Genomic DNA, 20,857 nt, shown 5'->3' with positions numbered 1-20,857 from the left:
TACTCGTGTTTACACACCAGGTACTCGTTTAAGGCTGAGTTGACCTAAGGCCCCGAGCGTGAGCGGAGCGCGAGCCGCTCCCCTCCATCGGCCGGCGGTCGATGGGGTCGGAGAGGTCGGCGCTCGATTGCGGCCAACGCGGCGCAGGGCAGCGTGGCCCCCCTGCTGTGCGCATACGGAGGCGACGACGCAACGAGGTCGTGCGTTGCCGTCACCGCGCTTGCCACCCTCGTCGCGGGGAGCTTCCTGGTGACGCTGGCCGATCTTTACTCTTTTCAAGACCACGCGATTGAACCACGTTCTTTAATAAAGGAATCAGAGCATCGCGCGGAGGCAACGGCAATACATAAAATGCAGCGCGTCTCTAACGCGGCCGATGATTGGATCGTGCGTCTCTACCTTCATGGCCTTGGTGTCCTTGACGAGCACCGATCGGAGCTGCCCGTTGAGCTCAAAGAACACCTCCCGGTGGCCCTTGTTGAGGTCTCCCAGAGCCAGCGCCTTAATGATCAGCGTCTTCCCCCTCTCCAGCTCAACCTGCGCAACACCCGTCGCGTTGTGAATTAGCGGCGATATGAGGTTTCGTGAACATTTCAGCGCTCTTACTTTCTGGTGGAGCGTCGCAGTTTGCGGCACGACCCATCTTAGGGCCGACGAGTGATGACGAAGTACGACGAGGTGTGAGGCCTCACCTGGAATTCTTCGGCAATTTGGGGCCCCTCCAGGAAGAGACGAGTGTTGAGGCAATCGACCGGCCCGTACTGCGCCGTGAACTCCTTGAACTCATCGAACACCTGCACGACACGGCCACCCCCACCCCTTGTGTGAGTCTACCATCAACGCTGGCTCACTGCGCCGCCACTTCACCTCATTCCATCTTTGAATTTGTTAATACAATGTTTTAATATCCCTTGAGCGGGGGGGGGATATTACATTTCAAATAAAACCTTTAAAAATATCACAGAGCCAAAGCATGTCACCTCATGTTTAAAATTCTACACGTACAAAACACTTTTAAAACCAACTCTGCACTGAACTTGCAGACTGAAAATAAACACATTTATTAACAGGCACAACAACAAACCATGGCCATTGAGGAATGCTCACATCACCTGTGCGGTTGAGCCACACGGAAGCACGGGGCTTGCCAACGCTCGATGCTCAGTAATGGACTGCTGAATAGAACCCAGTCAATACCGCACTCTGGAATTATAATTGCTCTTAGCATCACCGCTCTGCCCTGCGATCGCGTGCGGCACACTCCCTTGCCTGCGGGTACATGGAGGCCGACACGACGTCCTCCGGGGTGATGTCCCTCCCGTGCCGCCCCTTCAGATCCTTCTCCAGCTGCACGAAGTCCAGGGGAGGCAGCGACGCCCCGGGGCGGCCCTCGGTCCGCTCCATGTCCTTCAGAATCTGGAGGGACACGACGAGGAAAGATGCACGGGTGAACGGACGGGCAAGCGGACGGGCAAGCGGTAGGCCGGACGGACAATGGGCAAGTAGGACATAGGCAGCTAAACAGATGGACAAACGTGTAAGCAGACAGCTATAGGGCAGGCAGACATACAAAGGCAGACAGAGATAGACAAATATACAGACACTAGCCTTTTGCCGGTCCAAGGACGGGTGCATTTCAGTAAATCTGAAACTTGCAAGCAAAAAGCAGACCGCGACGTAGTATTCATTGCATCAATTTGTGCGCAATTTGTAAGGCCGCGGTGACACAGACTTATTTCATTTAGAGGTTATAATCCCTTGTTATTCTATGTCTCAACAGCGTTACGGAGATCGCATGACGTGAGGGTTCTGCCTTTGTCGTGAGGGTTGTAAGTTGGCGCTGAGGAGTGGGGAGGAGTGATGTTACCCACTAATTAATATTAATGGGGGGTGTCCATTTGGAAGATGTCACCTCTTCATGATTATTAATGAGGGGGGCTGTTCGATGTGGAGTGACTGTTAACGAGGGGGGGGGGGGGGTTCTCCATGCGGAGTGACGTCACCCGCTCATTATTAATGAGGGGGGGGGGGGTCCATGTGGAGGACGTCACGCGCGGGACACACAGACATTCTTGGCTCATCATAGTAGTAAATATATACAGGCCAGTGGCGGGCCGTGTATTTTACACCTAAGACTTCAGTGCTATCATCCCGCAATTAAACCGTCTTCGAATAACCTCACCATGACACTAGGGCTATATGCTATTGTCATTCGACATAACCACCCAATATTCACAGTGGCAATAACCTTTATCGAGTGGAATTAAGTGATTTTAACACGAGGCTCAACACCTATGAGAGTTACAATACACTAATTGCAGCGACATGAATACATGGTCACTGAAACCATCAAGGATGTACCACTATTACGCAGTATGACAGGATGCTGCATCACAAATAGACATCGCGTAGCAAAAATCAATGTCATTACCAAAGAAACAAGAAATAACTCGCAACAACCAGTCACATTTACTCATACGACCACCAAGCAAGCAAAAATGCCGTAAAACACAAATAACACAATCAGGATTCAACAGGCTTTTCCACAAAAAAAAATCTAAAGCACTACATCTAAAAATCTAAACCTCACGAAAGAAAGTATAAATAAATCTTAGATGATGCTACGTTACGTGCTAGCTAGTTTTACTTCAGTTAGCTAACTGACCCTCCGATCACGCCACGCGAAAAATGCTAACGTAGGCGGCTAGGCCAGCTAGAAGGCTCCGGCGTGTCAAAGAATAGGCCCAACATGGCAAACTCGAAATCTGATTGGTTAAAGAATATGACAATCAACAACATCGTCCCCATTTGCTTCAACAGCAGATGGGATCCACTCGACATTCTGAAGGCCTCAGGGACATCACAGGTGGAAAATCTGATTGGATAAAAGCTCTCATTTATGAGCTGCACTGGAAGTAGCGCAACTGAGCGAGAGAGTAGCAATGAAATTACGTCAATAAACTGATGAGAACGCACTTTGTTAAATACACATAGCATTAGTAAAAATATATACCCAATTAAAAAATATTTAATTTTCTGATTCTAACAATCTCTAGGCCAGCAGAGAAGGCCTTGCTGGCCCCGACTGCCCGCCTCTGATACAGGCAGACAGGAACATACGCGGTCAGATAAGCAGACAGACAAGTAGGTAGGCAGACAGACGGACACAACGGTGGGCACAGGAATATGGGATCACAGACATATGAGAAAACAGGCAGGCAGTATGGCAGAGAGACAAACAAGCAGGCACGCAGACAAGCGAGTAGGCGCCGCACATCAGCTGCGGCCTGACGCTACGTGGAAGCCCGTCCTTGCCTAGAAATAGCGTGGGAGGGGCCATCTTCTGCAGTGCTGCACAAGTCTTTTAGCCCGGAGGAGCTAATTATAATGTTTGAAAATATTTTGCAGACAGAAACACGGACACAGGAACTGTTGATTAAAGCAGGTGTACACACATGGGCCTAATGTTGGGGCCATAGCCATAAAATACGTTTGCAAATGTTACCTGCGAGTTCAGGGCAGAGAGTTATTTTACATTAGTAATATTTCAGGTAAATCGGTTAGCTGTTTCAGGTGTTTTCCAAATTTCAACAGGTGCACCTTGATAAAGTAATTTCTGAGGATGTTAATTTGAAAGGTACATTCATGGCACATTGTGATCATATTTTAGTTTTCAGGCATAGTCAATTGAAAAACGTTATTTTCAGGTTGTGTTAGAGTCTTTCAGGTAGAGAGCTGAGTTTTCAGGTAAATTGTTTGACATGGGAAGCATATTGGCAGGCTTCCAGTGTTACAGGCAGACTGATTGATATAGGTAGTGTATGAACAGGTTTCAGCGTGTCAGACAGCGTGTTTGATACAGCAAGTGTATCAGCAGGTTTGTGCAGGGTTACAGGCAGGTTTGGCACAGGAAGTGTATGAACAGGTTTTCAGTGTGACAGACAGTGGTATTTAGACCACTCCCGGCGACTGGGTGGTGGTCGTGCCATGCCTCTGCCGTACGCCTTCAGGTAGGGAGAGTTCGCCGTTGATTAACCTCCCACATTTCTGCAACCAATGACGATGTCTCCAGTACTGCCGAGTACGGAGGCTGGGAGTCTCCTCGGCACGCATGATTTCTGCAACTGTTGGGCATTCCACGTCTACAGTACCGCCGATTACGGAGGCTCGGAGTCTCAACAGGTTTTTGCTGAAGACGGGGTTGTGTGGCCCTACAGAATGCAGCTAGTTCTCGGTAGAACAGCCATTATACAAAAGATATGGAGAGACAAATGCATTGCCATAAACACCAAGGAGAGGCTTGTCAAAGCTCTGTTATTCCCTGTTTCCCTACATGGATGTGAGTCATGGATGCCGAAATTGAGTGAGCGAAAGAGGATCGGCGCATTCGAAATGTGGTGCTGGAGAATAATGCTACGTATACCGTGGATAGCCAAAATATCAAACGTCCGTCCTGGGAGAGATCGGTCCCCATTCTTCCACTCGAGGCCTTATTCGTGAAACAGAAATTGACAAACTTTGGACATGTAAATGACGACCCCTGGACTAGAAGAATCGGTCTTGCTTGAGAATGGAGAAGGTAGCAGGGGCAGAGGTCGACTTCGGAGGAGGTGGATGGACGACATCAAGAACCCCGCTGGCCTTACACGAACCCAGCTACGAGAGGCAGCGAGAGACAGGTGTGGATGAAAAAGTCTGGTCGTGAATGTCACCAGAGGTCGTACGCGACCTGACGGCACAAGATGGCAAGGTGAGTCTCCTAGGTACACACGATTGCTGCAAGTTAAAAACTGCGGGCGTTCTACGTCCACAATCCTGCCGAGCACAGAGGCTGCGAGTCTCCCGGGGCTGTCACCCTGCTGCAACTCGTGACAGGCGTGTCTTCATTGCATCAGAGCCCAGGGGTCTGAGGCTGAAGCCACTCCTGAGTCTAGCCCAGGGGTCTGAAGCTGCAAGCTGCTCCTGCATCAGAGCCCAGGGGTCTGAAGCTGCAAGCTGCTCCTGCATCAGAGCCCAGGGGTCTGAAGCTGCAAGCTGCTCCTGCATCAGAGCTCAGGAGGCTACTCCTGCATCAACAGCCCAGGGGTTTGAGGCTGCAAGCTGCTCCTGCACGAGGCCAAGAGGAGTTTCCAGAGTTGAGACCCCAAGGTGCGGTCGGGTGACTTTTCGGGGGGAGACGCGAGTGGGTTGGTTAATGTGATTGTTTTACAATTAGCTGTTGTGTTGTGTTAAATATTTTAACATTAAAGTGCAAAGTGCATTTTGTATGTTTTAGTCGTGGGTCGAGTCGGTCTACATGACGGACCTGACAGAACCATCAGCCAATACTGCAACGTGACCTTTTCCTGATGTCAGAGTGAACAGTTTCCCCGTTAATTCTGTGTGGACCTTAAAGTCTTTAGTCCCTGGGACACTCTTCCTCCGCTGGCCACAATCACGAGCCAAGTGCCTGGACTTACCACGTACATAAGCAGTTTAATTATTCGTCAAGATCTGGCATTCACAGGCCTCACACTCGGACCTCCGATTTGCACGGTTGGCTACGAATGGTGCGAAAGGAGTTCAACATACATACATTTTAACTGACCAATCTGCTCAGCGGTAGAGCGAGCATTCCTCAATCGGAAGGTTGAGGGTTCAGATGCTGGATGGGAGTTGGAAGGAGCGACGGGCAGACTCTCACCTTGCTGCGCAGTGGCTCAGGGTAGCCCCCGGGGGGCACCCCGATGGCGCCCTGCATGAACTCCACGACGGACTTGGGCAGCGACAGCTCTTCGGCTCGCTCCTCCACCTCCTGGCGGGTCAGGTTGTTCTGCACCATGAACTGCGCGAGGTCGCCCACGATCTTGGATGACGGCGTCACCTGCAGCCGGGTGGGGGGCGGGGGTCAGGCGGGTGGTGACGCCACGCGGTGCATCCTGTCCGCTCACCGACGGGAGTCTCACACCTCATTTTCAAGCAGGAACATTTAATAGTTCACACTCTGCCGTGCATGCAGAGGCGTGCCAGCGGCGCCTGCAAGCGGCGCCTGCAAGCGGTGCGTGTAGGGGGCGCCTGCAGGGGGCGCGGGGTGGGGGGCGGCACCTTGATGAGATCCCCGAGCAGCTTGTTAGCCTCGGCGTAGGCCTTCTTCACCTCCTTGAACTTGTGTCCAAGCCCCATGCTGTGCGCCTGGAAATGCAAGTTGGTGTACTGGCCGCCAGGGATCTCGTTCTCGTACACGTCCGAGTTGCCCGACTTCATGGTGGCCGTGCAGTCAAAGGGCGCGTACAGCTGGCGAGCCACCTCCCAGTACTCGCTGTAGTCGAACACCTTCTGCAGGTCGATGCCTGCGGGGAGTCAGATTCGCGTCCGCGTGTTATCGAGCCGTTACTGAAAATGACGGCAAGCGCTCCGCAGCAACCAGGTCGAGATAAGGGTCAGGCCGCACGTCTCCTGAGCGACGAGGGAGGTCGCACGCTCGTCGTTGGCTGGCGGCGAATGCTGCTGCCTGGCAGTTAACGTTGAACATCGTGCCAAACGGCGCACAGTATAACCAGAAAACCCAGAGGAGAGCCACACGGCATAACCAGGCCAACCTGCGCAGTGGTGGCATCTGTCCCCCCGCGCCCGCCCCGAGCCGCGCACTCCCGCCACACCCACCCGTGTCGAACTCCGTGCCCTGCAGCGAGGCCACCATGGCGCCCATGCTGGGTTGCGAGGTCATGCCGGACATGGAGTCCACCGCCACGTCCACCACGTCCGCGCCGGCCTCGGCCGCCGCCAGCATGGACGCGACACCGGCGCCCGCCGTGTCGTGAGTGTGCACGTGGATCGGCATGTCCGGGTAGCGCTCGCGCAGCGCGCCCACCAGGATGCGCGCCGCCTTCGGCTTCAGTAGCCCCGCCATGTCCTTGGAATTGCGGTGAGCGGTGAGGGGCGAGGGTGATCAAGATCAAGATGTCATCGAAGCCCAAGCGATTCGCGGTAATAAGCTTGGTATTGCTCACGCTGCTGGTGTCTATGGTTGAAATGTACATTTTGTTCCTGCGTGCCTTCGCCGTTCTGACGTAAAGAGCCCCAGGTTACTTATTTTCTCTCTGGTTTGGGAAATAAAAATACTCCTGGACTGCCCAACTATAGTCGTACTTGCGAGATTCAATAAACAAGACGCTCCCCAGATAACAATGTTCTATAAAAGGTTGGCACAACGCTTCGAGAATCCTACACTTGCCAACCGGGAGTTACGATATATTTTGCATTACTCGTGAACCAGTGGCACGTAGTGCACGTCAAGCTGCAGTATCATTGTAAAGACTCAACTCGCTCGTTAACAACAATGCCCCGATACGAAACGTCAACAATAGGCGATGTTTTGGACAACGACCCTTCTTCATAGCACACACACAGGTGAGAGGTACCTCACCTGTGAGCGCCCCCTCACCCGACTACGAGTGAGGGTCCCGTCACTTTGTCGTCGCTGATCACCGTCACCTGACTCCGGCTAACCGCCCCACCGCCCGACTGCGGCTGAGGGCCCGACTACAGCTAATCACCCCATCACCACCTGTCCACAGACGAGCCCCCAAATCGCCTGTCCACAGGTGAGCGTTCCCCCCATTCAGCCGAAGCGAGCAAGGCCGACGGGGCTGGAGGCGCGTCGGTACCTTTATGCCCAGGACGTGGGTGCCGGCACGGACCAGGTCGTCGGCCAGCTTCAGGTAGTACTCGAGGTTGTACTTGGTCTTGGTGGGGTCCGAAACGTCGCCCGTGTAAGAGATGGAGGCCTCAACCACGCCGCCTGCGTTGCCCGCCGCCTCCATGCCCAGTACCATGTTGGGCAGGTAGTTGAGCGAGTCGAACACGCGGAAGATATCCATGCCGTTCTCTTTGGCCACCTCGCAGAACCTGCCACGGAGAAAGGCAGCAGCCGCAGCAGAGAATGCCGGGGCCCTTAGAAAGCACGATGGAGTGACTTCGCTCGCTGCTTCGCTATTCATGCTGCAGGGAGCTGTCACAGTGGTGTCCAGCATTAGTCTTTGCTGGCAAAATATTAACTAACTGTGGAGACAATTCACATGCTGGCAAATATAGAAGGGAAAACATAACAATAAAGCTACTAAATTGATACTGTATGAACCCAAACGTCATCACATTTGTCGTCAACACCGCCATACAGCAGACCAATGCACAAGGCCAGATTCACATCGTGAACAAAGAGCCCAAACACGTCATCCAAATGATCTTCGTCTCGTTACGTCACGCCAATGGCACCATCGGGGGATAAAACTGTGGAAAGAGAAACCGTGTGGCCCCGATTTGGTGTCGGCACACTCGCGGCGCACGAGCCGGTCTGTGCCGAACGGCTCGTGCGCCGCGCCTCGCGAGAGCCGGCCGCCGTGCCTCCATCGCGGACGATCTTCCCGCATTTCCCACGGCTCTGCCCGTTCGCAAAACCGATGAGCCCGGCCTTGCGACGCGCGGGGAGGCCGCAATTAGGAGACCGAGAACCGCCGCCGGTCCCGTGAGAACGCTTTCGACGCTCACCTCGCACCGCAACAAGAAAACTGACGGTGCCGGCGTACAGGGGGTTGCCCCGATATACGTCGCCCCGCACTCAAGTCGCTGACTTTTTGAGGAACGCAACGTAAAATGTCCCCGCATATGTAATTTTCAGCCAAGCCGAGTCGAACATTGCGCGTGGTTGAGTAGGCGGTCAGCGCGCTGCGCTACTAGCCCGGCGGCACCAGTGACGATTATAATGATCAATTATCATTTTTGACACCGCTCAGCTGAACACAGCTGTGTGTTCTCTCTCGCATGCATAGCTACGGGTGCTCGTTGTAATCGGCGTGGATTTTATCGCAAAATATCATCGCAACCCTTCAGCACACAACTCATCCAATCCGCTGGGTAAGATCATACACATCATAGGTTAAGTTTCTGTGCACTCTTACATAAAAAATAATTATGTTTGAGTCATTGCTTAAGCATGTCACAAATACGTTTTAAAGTGTACAGGGCTGCTTCAAAATGCTCTTTAAAATGGTTTTCAAATAAGTGTTTGAGTATAAATGCTGTTTAAAGGTTTATGAACTCAGAATTGGTTTTAAATGTGTAGAGTATGCGTTGTACAGTATAGAACAGGTAGTGCACACGTACGGTATGTATATTTTCGTTGCTATTTATTCTTACGGGGGGGGTTGGGGAATTCTGCCGTTAAACATCGTTTCGTTCCAAGTCGCAACTTTCCGGTCCCTAACCCCGACGTATATCAGGGACCCCCTGTATCCCGCCTGCCGCCACGAGGGGCGGGGGATGCGAGGCCGCTCACTTGAAGACGGAGTTGTCGGGGTAGTTGGTGTATCCCACCGCGTTGGCGCCACGCAGCAGCATCTGGAAGGGCACGTTGGGAATGAGCTTGCGCATCTTCTGCAGGCGCTTCCAGGGGCACTCGTACAGGAAGCGCATCGCCACGTCGAACGTCGCCCCTGGGAGGTGGCAGAGGGATGGGAGAGGGCAAGGGCAGGGCAAGGCGGGGGGGGAGGGGGGCAAGGCAGAGGCTTACGGCTGTGGAGTGACGCAACTGGAGGTTGTGGAAACGGGTATCATTCGCCTGGCTGACGATTCAGATATGAAGTGGGAGCCACACGAGGCAGAGGGAAATTTGGTGGACGCAGCAGTAAGTATGCAACTAAGCTCGGAACGATGGCAAGGGGGGCTAAGGCTGTGCTACAAAACTACAAACACGTACTGACAAGTAAGCCTGGACAGACATTTGGCAGAAGCCATATTCAGTGCCTTTAGCTGTAAAACGGCAAATCGAGCAGAAAATTGCATCAATGAAGGACATGGGGGCGAGAGTCACTCACTCTAGTCCCGTGGTGTGTGTTGGGAAGAAAAATGGATCGGTCCGCTTTTCTACAGATTACCGTAGACTGAATCAGGTAACAGTACAGGAAGCGGAGCCAATTCCCAACCAAGAGGCACTTTTTGGACAACTAAATGGGGCGCGATATTCTACCCACCTAGACTTGCCGAGAGGCTACTGGGACAAATTCCAGTGGCAGCTGAAGATCGATGTGAGACTGCTTTTGCAACGCATGACGGGCTGTACGAGTTTAAGGTGATGCCGATCGGAGTTGTGAACGCACCCGGCAGTGTTTAAACTTTTTATTGAGGCAATGCGCGTGCCCGTTACATCGCGTTGTGACGCACGTACACACCGTCGAGGAAACTAAACTGATCACAGAAGGCAGGGGATTGAAAGATGGGAACGAACCTGCTGCCCCAGCACTAGCAGTGTTTAGCCGAATGACACGATGACTGCTACAGGGGTGTCACACAGGCAGTCAAATGCATCGACAAACGTACTGATTTACATCGAGACATGGGAGGATCATTTGACGGTCCTCGAGAGACAGTTCCCACAATGACTCGCCAACGAACATTTGACGGCTCGACCGACAAGGTTCCAAATGGGATACGACGGTGATTGACTCCCTGGGACATGGGGTAGGTGAAGGGCATCTCCAACCACGGGACGAGAAAGTACAGAAAAGGTCTCAAGCAAAAGGCTCCAACCGGTAAAAAGAAGCTTCTCGCTCATTCTTGGGTGTCGTGGGGTATTCCAGGAAGTTTATTCTAAAGCTAGCAGAGATTGCGAAACCCCTGACTGGCAAGACCAAGAAAGGGGAGCCCAACAGAATCAACTGGGATCTAGAGACATGGTTTAATGAGTGGGAGGTGGCACTCACCTCCGTTGATGGCATTGAGCTGGAACTTAGCACAAAACCTCAAAATAATTTGGTGGGGGCTTTTTGCGGTCATCGATTATTGAGCCGAGTTGATCAACGCCACACGCCTGAGGACTGCTCCAGCCCGGCATTAGGTCAATGTAGCTAGGCAACCTCCATGCTCAAAAAGAGCCAGGGAGATTTATTGCTCAAATGAGCGTTGAGGCAGTGCTTACTTCCTGCTTACAGTCCTGAGCCTGTGATGTTCCCCACGCTCCTTTGGTGGGGGTAAGAAATATCCACAGGACAACCAACCACTGCTGAATTCCCAAAACTTCGTTTTTGAATCAACCCTGGGAGGAAGGGATGATATTCTGCGTCAACCTCCAACCAGGATTTGAATTTACAAGCTTCCAATCGCAAGCCGCTCCCGACCGCCGAAGTATCTCAAACGCCACCGACATCACCTCCAGGGTTATACGCGCAACCCCACGGGGTGGGGAGGGGCGGCGAGGGAGGGCGGTTGAGCTGGGCGCCACTCACCTCCCCAGTTCTCGATGCTGTACAGGTTGCTGAAGGAGTGAGCGACGAACGGAGAGATGGCCTTGAGGTCGTGCGTGCGCACACGCGTCGCCAGCAGCGACTGGTGCGCGTCGCGGAACGTGGTGTCCATGAGCAGCAGGCCGCGGTGCTTGCGCACTGCCTTGGCAAAGGCCTCGGGGCCCTGTGACACCAGCACGTCCCGGAATCCCGACGGGGGCCCGCCTGCGCACAGGCGAAGCGGTACGCGCCATCAGCTCACCTGAGGTGCGTTCAACGGCCCAGAGTGCTCTGCCGTGGCGATACGAGGCGGAAGTTGGCTCTCACCGAACGGTGCGTTAAGGTGGGCCTGCTTCAAAATGGGGGACATTCACTATCAGATCTTGAAATGATCTGACACCACGCCCACCTAATGCTCGGTGAGAGAGCTCATCAGACGGCTAGCTCCTGTTACGATGCGCTCTGGGCTAACAGGTCGTTCAATTGAAGAGCACTCTACCCATTGAATATACATGTGGCAGGCTAGGGGCAAGGTCCACTTACCTGTATGTAAGTTGGGGTAACCTGCGCACAAGTAGGGGAATGCTCAACTACCCTGAATAGAGATGGAAGGTACAATCGGCTGAGCTGCAGGCAGGTGAGTGTGAAGTGAACTAGACGCAGGGTTTCGGCCAGGTCTGTGTGGGTCGGCGACCCAGAATATAATTACGCACCCAGTACACCACATCCACAATGCCTCTCTCTATGGCCGTGCCTACTCACCGCATGCCACGTACTTCAGTATACCAGTAAGCCTGTAATTATCGGGCGAGAAATGAAACCCTCCACAGGGCTGCGGTGGCACAGTCGCACGCTTATCACCTCAACGTTGCAGTATTTTCGCTTTAATTACGTCCGTGGGGAAATGCTGCGATCCTCATCCTGTAGGTCCAGAGCCGCTCATTTTAGCAGTTTGAAAGATTTACAAAAGTGTGATTGCTTCTCTTTGCTTCACTTTGTTCGTCACGAACAACCTTGGCATCACGAATGCGTTCCTTATATACGTAAATACCCCCCAGCTTGCATCATGCGTTTCTAAAAAGTGCGCCGACGAATATTCAAATCACGCAAATCAAAGCAATTTACAGGGTAGGTGGTGGTGGAGGCGAAGGCTGAGAGGCGACGGATACGAGAAAGGACAGACAGTGGTGATGCTGTCAGTGATGTGAGCTTGGGGTTGAGGCGACGCGGAGTAATAAAGTGACGACGTGGTGCGTTAAATCGCGAAATGCCGAATGAGTACGATGACGATGCTGATGGCATGCACAGATCACGTCATTATACAACGTAAATAAGAACATAAGAAGAGTCACAAACGAGAGGAGGGCCTATTCGGTCCATCTAGCTCGCCCGGCTGTGAGCAGCGGATCGATTGTGGAAGCGAATCCATTACCAAGAGGGACGTCCGGCACCACGGGATCGATGTCGGAAACCTTGGCCTTGACTGGAAGCGGGGTCATGGCTCCATTCACCATCACGTGACCTGGAGGGGGGAGGGGGGGGGGCGGCACAACGTCCGATTGTTCCGACATCAAAAACCGAAGAGCCGGCAACATCGTAAGTCGCGCTGTTCCTTCACTGTTTTATTTACGCGAGCGGCCACTTCCAAAAGTTGCCGAGGGGCAGGCCGGGACTCCGACGTCAGTGCCCTGGCCGCACGCTTATTGTTTGCGTTGTGAACTACGGCGGTGGATGTGCACCACTCAGAGGGGGGGCCCTGGAGCAGGCGGCAGTGCCGTTGGCGCGTGTCCTTCCCCTGTTCAGATCCTGGGGTTCGGATCTGGGTCTCGGCTGCCCGTGACAGAAACCAAGGCTGTGTGCCACCGTGCACATGCCCGAGGCCTACCCAGGTAGTAGAGCAGCTTCTGGGCACGGTTCTGGCCGGGCTTGAGGTTGAAGAGCTCCGGGTTCTCGTCGATGAACTGCGTGTCCACGGTGCCGTACACGAACTGGGAGTTGTTGAGGACATTCTGCAGGAAGGGGATGTTGGTCTGCACACGGACAAGGACAGTGGTCGCCAAGTTAGGCCAACGAGACTTTGTTTTACTCTTTAGAATGTTGAGCTACACACCGTGTGAAAGATGCTGATGTTGTTTTTGCAACAAAATTGCAGATCACAAAACCATTGCAGTCAAGGTTCGTGTCTTAATACAGGACGGGGTGGAAAGGCCCAAAGCCTGACTCTCTATCCTAGCCACTAATCCGGATGGGCCGGACCAAGGAACTCACAACGAGGCTGTGCCCCTCCGGCACACCAATCGATCCTCGTGCACACCCGTTATTAGCGCAGCGCGCTAACCTTTACCCATCTACACCCACACACATTCGTCAATACCACAATTACAAGGGCGTCCCTCCTGCGACCTCCATCAGAGAGCTTGCCCCATGCATGCCTCGACAGCGCTCCCAGGGTGACGCGTGCACACATGGTGCGTCATGGGAGTGTGCGTGTCAGGACCGTGTCGCTTCACGAAGAAAGGAGCCGAGTGTCGCTTCACTCGCAGGAGCGGGCGAGCGAGCGAGCAGCTGGGCAGGCGGCGGCCCCACGCCATCCATTGACATCGACAATCCCCATGGACTGGCCACGGCTCCTGGCGGCGCTGGTATTTGCAATTTTTCTTTTTAAGAAACGGGAAAGCGCTGGAGAACGACGCTAATTTGCCACAAGATCCAGAGCCAGTAATCCCATTACCGAAAGTCACGGTCTCTAGAGTGGAGAGCGTAGGATCAAGCCCTCATGCAAATCGCCCCAACACATCCCAGCCCCACCACCCACACCACCCCCACCTCGCTCACAGCCCCAGCGCGGACGGGAGGGCGGGGCGAGCGTTCATTTGCCGAGACGCGCGATGGCCGATCGCTCACCCGACCCGTCGCACGCTGGGACGCTTCGCTGCCTCGCAGCCGCCGAGCGACAGAGGGAGAAGCGAATCAACGGCAAAACCAAAAAAAATACGCAAAAGGAACGATCGCGGAATGTGGGTTCATCCGTGCCCAGCCGCAGGTGAATTCGAGGAGCGGTGGCTCCGGTGTCCCCTTGCCGACGCCACGGCACGTCCCTACGAGCGCGCGCGAGCGCAGCGCGGGGGGCATCACGCTGCACGTGAACGCGCGTGCAGCGAGCAGGCGGGAGGCACCGCCAACGCATCCTCGGTGCTCGCCTCACCTTGACCCCGCGGATGCGGAACTCGGCCAGAGCGCGGCTCATCTTCTTGGCGGCGGACGGCTGGTCCTTGCCCTGCGCAATCACCTTCACCAGCAGCGAGTCGTAGTGCGGCGAGATGACGGCGCCCTGGAACGCCGACGCGCTGTCCAGCCGGATCCCCATGCCCTCGCCGCTGCGGAACACCTGCACCCGAGGCGGCGGCGTCGTCGCAACCGGCAAAGGCGACGTCAATTCCCGGCCGCGGCTGACATCAGGGGCGAGTGACACGTGAACTGGTTCTGGGCGTGCTCCCCACCCCTTCACCAACCCGCACTCGCCAGCGTGGTGAAGTATGATCAACCCACCCCCGTGACTGATAACGGTGTTCGAGGGAGTCCTTCATCCAGCAGTGGACTTAAAAAGTTCTTAATCGCTATTCAATTACATCTCAAGTGCCTAAAGAAGAATTTATTTCCCTCTACCTACGACTACTAATAATCAGAGACATAGACATTTAAAAACCAAATGTTTTTTTTTACTGAAAAAGGAACACGCGGAAGTGCACAATGACGACGGTGCTGAGAAACAGGACAGGGGGGCGGATTGGACAGCATTAGACGCAAGCCAGAGACGCCCCACGCTGACCGTGAACAAACGTAATTGGGCTTGGTGCCAAACGCGTCGCGAGCGGCACACGCACCTCGATGCGGCCAGTGTCCGGCTGGAACCCGCGCGCCGGGTCCTCGGTGGTGACGCGGCACTGGATGGCGCAGCCGTTGATGCGGATCGTGTCCTGGTGCAGGCCGAGGCTGGGCAGGCTGCGCCCCTCCGCGATGTGGATCTGTGAGTGCACCAGGTCCACGCTGCCGGCGGACACGTGACGACAACGACGACAGTGAGAGCAGCAGAGGTTGGCCGGCGCAGAAGAGAGTCGGGCAAGGTCAACGGGCCTCAGAGGTGGTGTGTGGGAAAAGTAAGATGGAATGGCGGGTGGATGCGAACCATTGACGCGAATAATCGATTTTTGCACACACAGTTTGATGCGTGAGTCTCGAGCAGAGGCCTCGATTGTCATCCACAGATCGCAACGTCTCGAGTGACGATGGCCGTGGCAGAGGTGGTCGTCCTCACCCGGTGATCTGCTCCGTCACCGTGTGCTCCACTTGCAGCCGAGAGTTCACCTCGATGAAATAGTGGCGGCCACTCTTGTCCAGCAGGAACTCCACGGTGCCCGCGTTCTCGTAGCCGACCTGCGTGTGGGACCAGAAGACAGGACGCGTCACGTGACGACCGACGCCAAGCACCACAACAACAACCACCACAACAACAATCAACACAACCACCGCAACAACCGTCGTCAAGGCCGTCGCCATCGACACCGAAGTGCGATCGCTCTCACGACTCACACGCCGCCACGCGGCCAGCGCCAAGCCCTGCTGCAACCCTTGACACGAAAGCAGACGGGCCTGAGTCACGACTCGGAGGGGGCTTCTCTGGGATCCCAGGTCACGTCCGTGGTCAACTTAGTCCCCCTTCGAAGCGGCCACGCGAGCGAATCGCGAACACGCCGGTCCCACTCGATCCCTATCCCTGTGCGAGTAAGCGCACACACTTACACCCGTACACACACATAATGAAAATCGCCATTCACCACGAAGTGGCAGTTATGTCACCACAGCGCTTGCGCCAGGCTACTTTAAGGCCACGTGGAGTGTCGAACACCCGCTGGGAGGAGGTCACGGGACAGACCCAGGTGCCATGGGTTGACCGACTGAGATGACTGGCAGATGCACCACCTGTGCCCGCTACTGTGCCAACTCGCTGTGTTTTTTCCGCCTGGTGCTCCGCTCGTTGTTGCGAGCGTCGCTCCTTTGCCCTCCGTTACACCCGCACACACAAGTAAACACATGCACACTGCAGAGTCGCCAAAGGGGGCGGCTTGCGCATCGCTCGCCCGCCCGCCCACCTGCTTAGCCAGCTTGACGGCGTCGTTGGTGAGACGCTCGCGCATGGATGGGTCGAGGTTGGCGCCCGGCGCGATCTCCACCACCTTCTGGTGGCGACGCTGGATGGAGCAGTCGCGCTCGTACAGATGCACCACGTTGCCGTACTTGTCGCCTGTCCCGCGGCAGGGAGGCGGAATCCGGCAAACGTATGATCATCGTCATCACCGAATTACTATCGTACATAGAGAGTGGACCAGTGGTGCGCCCAGCCACCGAGAGTGCAATGTACTAATATAGTATGTGTGAATCACGTACAATTTTACATTTCGGAAAAATCTCAAAAATGGTCTGTGGCAAAAACATGGCCCCCTCCTCCTTCATGGTGCACCTCTTCGTTCCCCCTCCCCCTCTAAAATCTCCACCGTGGGCCGCAGCGTTGCTCGGCGGCACCTTACCCAGGATCTGCACCTCGATGTGCCGCGGCTTCTCGATGTACTTCTCAATGAAGAGCGAGCCATTGCCAAACGCAGCCAGCGCCTCCGAATACGCCCTCTGGAACGACTCCTCTAACTCCTGCGTTGGTCAGTGTGGGAGGGAAGAGAGGGAGGGGGGGAGGGGAGGGAGGGGAGGGAGGGGAGGGAGGGAGCTACAGTTAATAATATCATCCACCATGGAGATGAAGCGATGGTGTTGACTCGTGCGTGGGTGCTGGGTGGATTCCTGCATTGCAGAACCACGGGGGATGGTGGCGACTTGGGGTGGTCTTCATCCAGCAATGGACTGCTTGTGGCTGCTGCTGCTGATAATGAATCCACACTGCATTGTAATTGAGGACGGTTTTCAGGCGAGCGGAACTTGCCTCGTAGCTGCGGACGACGCGCATGCCGCGGCCGCCGCCCCCGAACGCCGCCTTGAAGATGATGGGGAAGCCGTAGGTCTCGCAGAAGTGGCGCGCCTCGACCAACGAGACGACGGGCTCCTCCGTACCCGGCACCACGGGCACGCCTGCGCCACCACGTGGCCGCACACGGGGAGTTACGGGGTGAGCGGGGGGTCCGCGTGCCGGAGAGTACAACTTGTGCGGCCAAGTGGGTGAGATGTATAAAGTCCACGCGTACCGCACGTCGCTAGCTCTGGTCGCCGGGTTCACAGCGCAGTGTGCAGACAGCTGTGCTATGAACCCGGCTTTGTTAATATCAATGGGCAGTGATATCTGGATGGGTGCGTGGGTGGGTGTATGGATGAGCAGGTGGGCACGGAAGTTTCGTGAGCGAGCGACTGGTCGAATCGCGAGTCTGTGAGTGAAAGGCTGCCACCTTGTGGGAAGCAGCGGTGAGCGCGCTGCGCTACGAAGCCGGCGAATCCGAGCTCGATTCTCGCTCACGGCCAAACCAGTGGCACATATCTGAACCGGTCCTGATCCTCCCCTACGTCGGACTCGGCCTCATATGAGTACCTGGTGCGGTGCGTCAACATGGGGAGACAAAGGCGGCCGGGGCGTGATGCTGGCCACCCACCCCCCTCGTGTGCCGTGCCGTCCTTCACAGCTGCTCCTAGCATCAGCACTTACCCCAACAGTCCGTGAAGGCTACACGGGGGATCTTTGTCGTCATCACGCAGGGTGGGGGGGGCGGGGGGGGTAAGAGCGCTCGCTCGCTCACCTGCGCTGAGGGCGATGGCGCGGGCCTCCACCTTGTCGCCCATCTGCCGCACCACCTCGGGGCTGGGCCCGATGAAGCGGATGTCGGCGTCGAGGCAGGCTTGCGCAAAGTCGGATCGCTCCGACAGGAACCCATAGCCGGGGTGGATCGCGTCCACGGCGTTTTCCTGCAGACACGGCGGCGTCAGCGGTGCACGTGGTCTTGCATTGCACGCGACGATTCCGACTCGCGATACCATCAGTTTTCGCGACGTCGTGGTTATTTGGAAGACGATATCGATATAATCAGCGTATCGCGCGATTGCTTCGGGAAATTTGATTTCGCAGACAATTTTCGCGAACTCACGTTCCAATAACCTTGTATTTGCGATTATAAATTCGGTGGTGTCGTGTTTTGCGCTCTGCCATACTTCTCGTGAGAATACAGATAACGTTTGAAGTTATTTGAATGCAGTTCACGCAACATGAGACTGCCATACGTTCCTAATCATTTGTTACAATGCACGTGCTGTCAGTAACATGTGACATCAATTATTTAATTAACTTTCACAGGAGTCAAATGGTGAGCTATTTATTTTTCTGTTGTTTTACAAATATAAGTCAGAAAATGAGACGTTTTTTTCAAGTAAAACTATGAACTATTACGATATTTTGCAAAGCGGACGATAATCATATTATTTTATGGCGGACCTTATAGCTAACGATGCACCGTAATAACCACAGTAACGCCGGGCATGCCCGCACCACGCGGCCAGCGAGTCAAAGGGGTAACGCGTCGGGGAGTAAAGGGTCATCGCAATACGATCGCCGAGGGCTCCGACGACTCTCGCCTGCAATGCGTTAGGGGTTTATCTCGACCTCTACTCGTCGCAAACAACTCACGGGGAACGGGTGTTTTGTCGAGTTCGATTCGAATTTCAGTCGTGCTCCATTGCACGCTTGTTAAATTACCTCCGTGGCATCAGCGAAGAGGACTCGAGTGCCAAATCGCTTTGAGCAGAAACTCGCAGAGTTCCGTGGAAAAAAAATATTTTTCGATTTAAAGCTTTCGTGACTGCAGGGATTCATCTTCTTGGTTCTTTCGGTAAAGTCACGTAGAAGGGAAGTAATAAAATAATAAAATTAAAACATAATAAAATAATTCTCACGACGTTTCGGCCACAACGCAAGCAGCCGTCCCTCAGCTGATTATTTTATTACTTCCCTTCTATGTGACTTTACCGAAAGAACCAAGAAGATAAAAAAAAATATTGACAGCATTCTTCTCGCTAGCCCGTTGACTTTAGCAGCTGGGGGGGGGGGGTGGGTTCGTGGACCACGCATGTGCTCCAGCGCTGCGGACTCGAGGGTCGGTGGGGGTGACGCAGGTTTGGGAAATGCCCGAGAAGTGCTGGAGGCAGCAGTTCCGCAAGCGGGTTCATGAACCAATCTTTGTTGTCCTTTGAATGTTATCCCTTTGTACTTGTTCTTTTTTTGTCCGGGTGCTCGAGTTTACTCCAAACGCAGATTTAGCATCTGAACGCGAGCACATCTCAGGACCCGTTGAATACAGGAATTTTTTTGCAACTGCATGTGTAGAAATATATTTTTGAATAAAATCTAAATATGCAAACAAAAATATAACCACCTTCGCCATTAACACCATCCCATAAGAAAGATATGTGCGTAAAAAATTTATGCGTTTCAGGCAATGCCCCTTCTTCAGTCGAGAGGGCAGCCAGATTGGAGATTGGAGCCAGCACTTTACAGTGGGGCGTGTTAAAATTGACGGTTAAACCCGACAAAAGTTGACAAATGTGGAACAAAAGTAAAATTCTCACATGGGATTTGAATAAATGAATACAAAAGTGAACAGGTCAGACGTCTCATTTACAGGATCGTAAATAAATATTTTGAGGCCCCCCTCGATAAATGAATCAAGACATTATTTGTATTGTTATTTGTGGTATCACAGAGGGTTGTCGCATGAAAGTGTAAAACCCACAGAGGCTGCAGAAATGTCTCTGTGAGATGGAGAATGATTTACAGGTTGGCATCAATCATTGCCGGGGCAGCCTCATGCCACTGACAGGGCCCTACCACAGTTGGCTGGATGCACCAATGTCACAACAACAACAACCACCGCCATCACCAGAGCAGTTCCATAAACTGGGCCACCTCACAGCCAACATTTCATAATCATCTCAATAAAACAATACCGAATGGGAAGTGTCACTTTGAAGGGGATGATCTTAGCTTCTGAAGATAAGGCTCAGTTATGGAACAAGTCAATGGTTTGACACTTGCACGAAACTGAATGCGCCATCACCATCCCAGCGTGCATGGCAAGGTCAGTTCGTCGGAGTACCATTTGCATCACCAGCAGAACCACCAGCGTCATAGCCAGGGCACTCCATGCCCCAGCGCGCTATGTCGGTATACGAGCCGATGGTATCGGTGTCATAAGCAGCGACTTCGGCAATGTGTAATCAGGGACACTTGCATAAAAGCATAATTCCATGTAATTGTCAGCAGAGATCACAATAACAAAAAGCGACTGGTGCCAAGTGGGGAGACGTGACGAGCAGATGCCTGCGAGATTGAGGCGGTGGGGGGGGGAGACGCATCCCGAGGACGGATGGTGAACATGTGGGACGGTGGGTTCTGCGGGCGGGCGTAGGAGTCACGTGACCCAGAGGCAGGGCAGCGGTGAGCAGGAGAGACAGGATCAAGGAGGGTATGGCCAGCGTTGGTCTCGGGCAGCAGGTCGAGGGGGCAAAGTGGAGAATGAGGGTGAGGAGCGGCGCCACCGACCCCGTGTGCATGGGGCCAG

The 20,857-nt window shown here is 54.1% G+C and overlaps 1 protein-coding gene across 3 annotated transcripts in view; it reads right to left on the bottom strand.

Moving 5' to 3' along the window:
• PC (pyruvate carboxylase) overlaps nt 1-20,857 on the bottom strand; it is a 52,251-nt gene that overhangs the window by 3,638 nt on the left and 27,756 nt on the right. For all 3 annotated transcript variants that reach the window (XM_078864492.1, XM_078864493.1, XM_078864491.1), the window contains exons 4-21: nt 18,047-18,212; nt 17,245-17,390; nt 16,841-16,958; nt 16,406-16,557; nt 15,571-15,689; nt 15,140-15,302; nt 14,461-14,643; nt 13,141-13,285; nt 12,688-12,777; nt 11,259-11,480; nt 9,314-9,470; nt 7,647-7,887; nt 6,643-6,892; nt 6,085-6,329; nt 5,684-5,863; nt 1,270-1,416; nt 693-794; nt 400-537 (exon numbers count right to left, since the gene is read on the bottom strand). In XM_078864492.1, coding sequence (XP_078720618.1) covers nt 400-537; nt 693-794; nt 1,270-1,416; nt 5,684-5,863; nt 6,085-6,329; nt 6,643-6,892; nt 7,647-7,887; nt 9,314-9,470; nt 11,259-11,480; nt 12,688-12,777; nt 13,141-13,285; nt 14,461-14,643; nt 15,140-15,302; nt 15,571-15,689; nt 16,406-16,557; nt 16,841-16,958; nt 17,245-17,390; nt 18,047-18,212 — 2,964 coding nt within the window. The remainder of the gene's footprint in view (nt 1-399; nt 538-692; nt 795-1,269; nt 1,417-5,683; nt 5,864-6,084; nt 6,330-6,642; nt 6,893-7,646; nt 7,888-9,313; nt 9,471-11,258; nt 11,481-12,687; nt 12,778-13,140; nt 13,286-14,460; nt 14,644-15,139; nt 15,303-15,570; nt 15,690-16,405; nt 16,558-16,840; nt 16,959-17,244; nt 17,391-18,046; nt 18,213-20,857) is intronic.

The sequence above is a fragment of the Lampetra fluviatilis genome, chromosome 18, assembly GCF_964198595.1.
Source record: "Lampetra fluviatilis chromosome 18, kcLamFluv1.1, whole genome shotgun sequence".
In the NCBI taxonomy this organism is placed as follows: domain Eukaryota; kingdom Metazoa; phylum Chordata; class Hyperoartia; order Petromyzontiformes; family Petromyzontidae; genus Lampetra; species Lampetra fluviatilis.
This window is presented reverse-complemented; position numbering and strand designations above follow the sequence as displayed.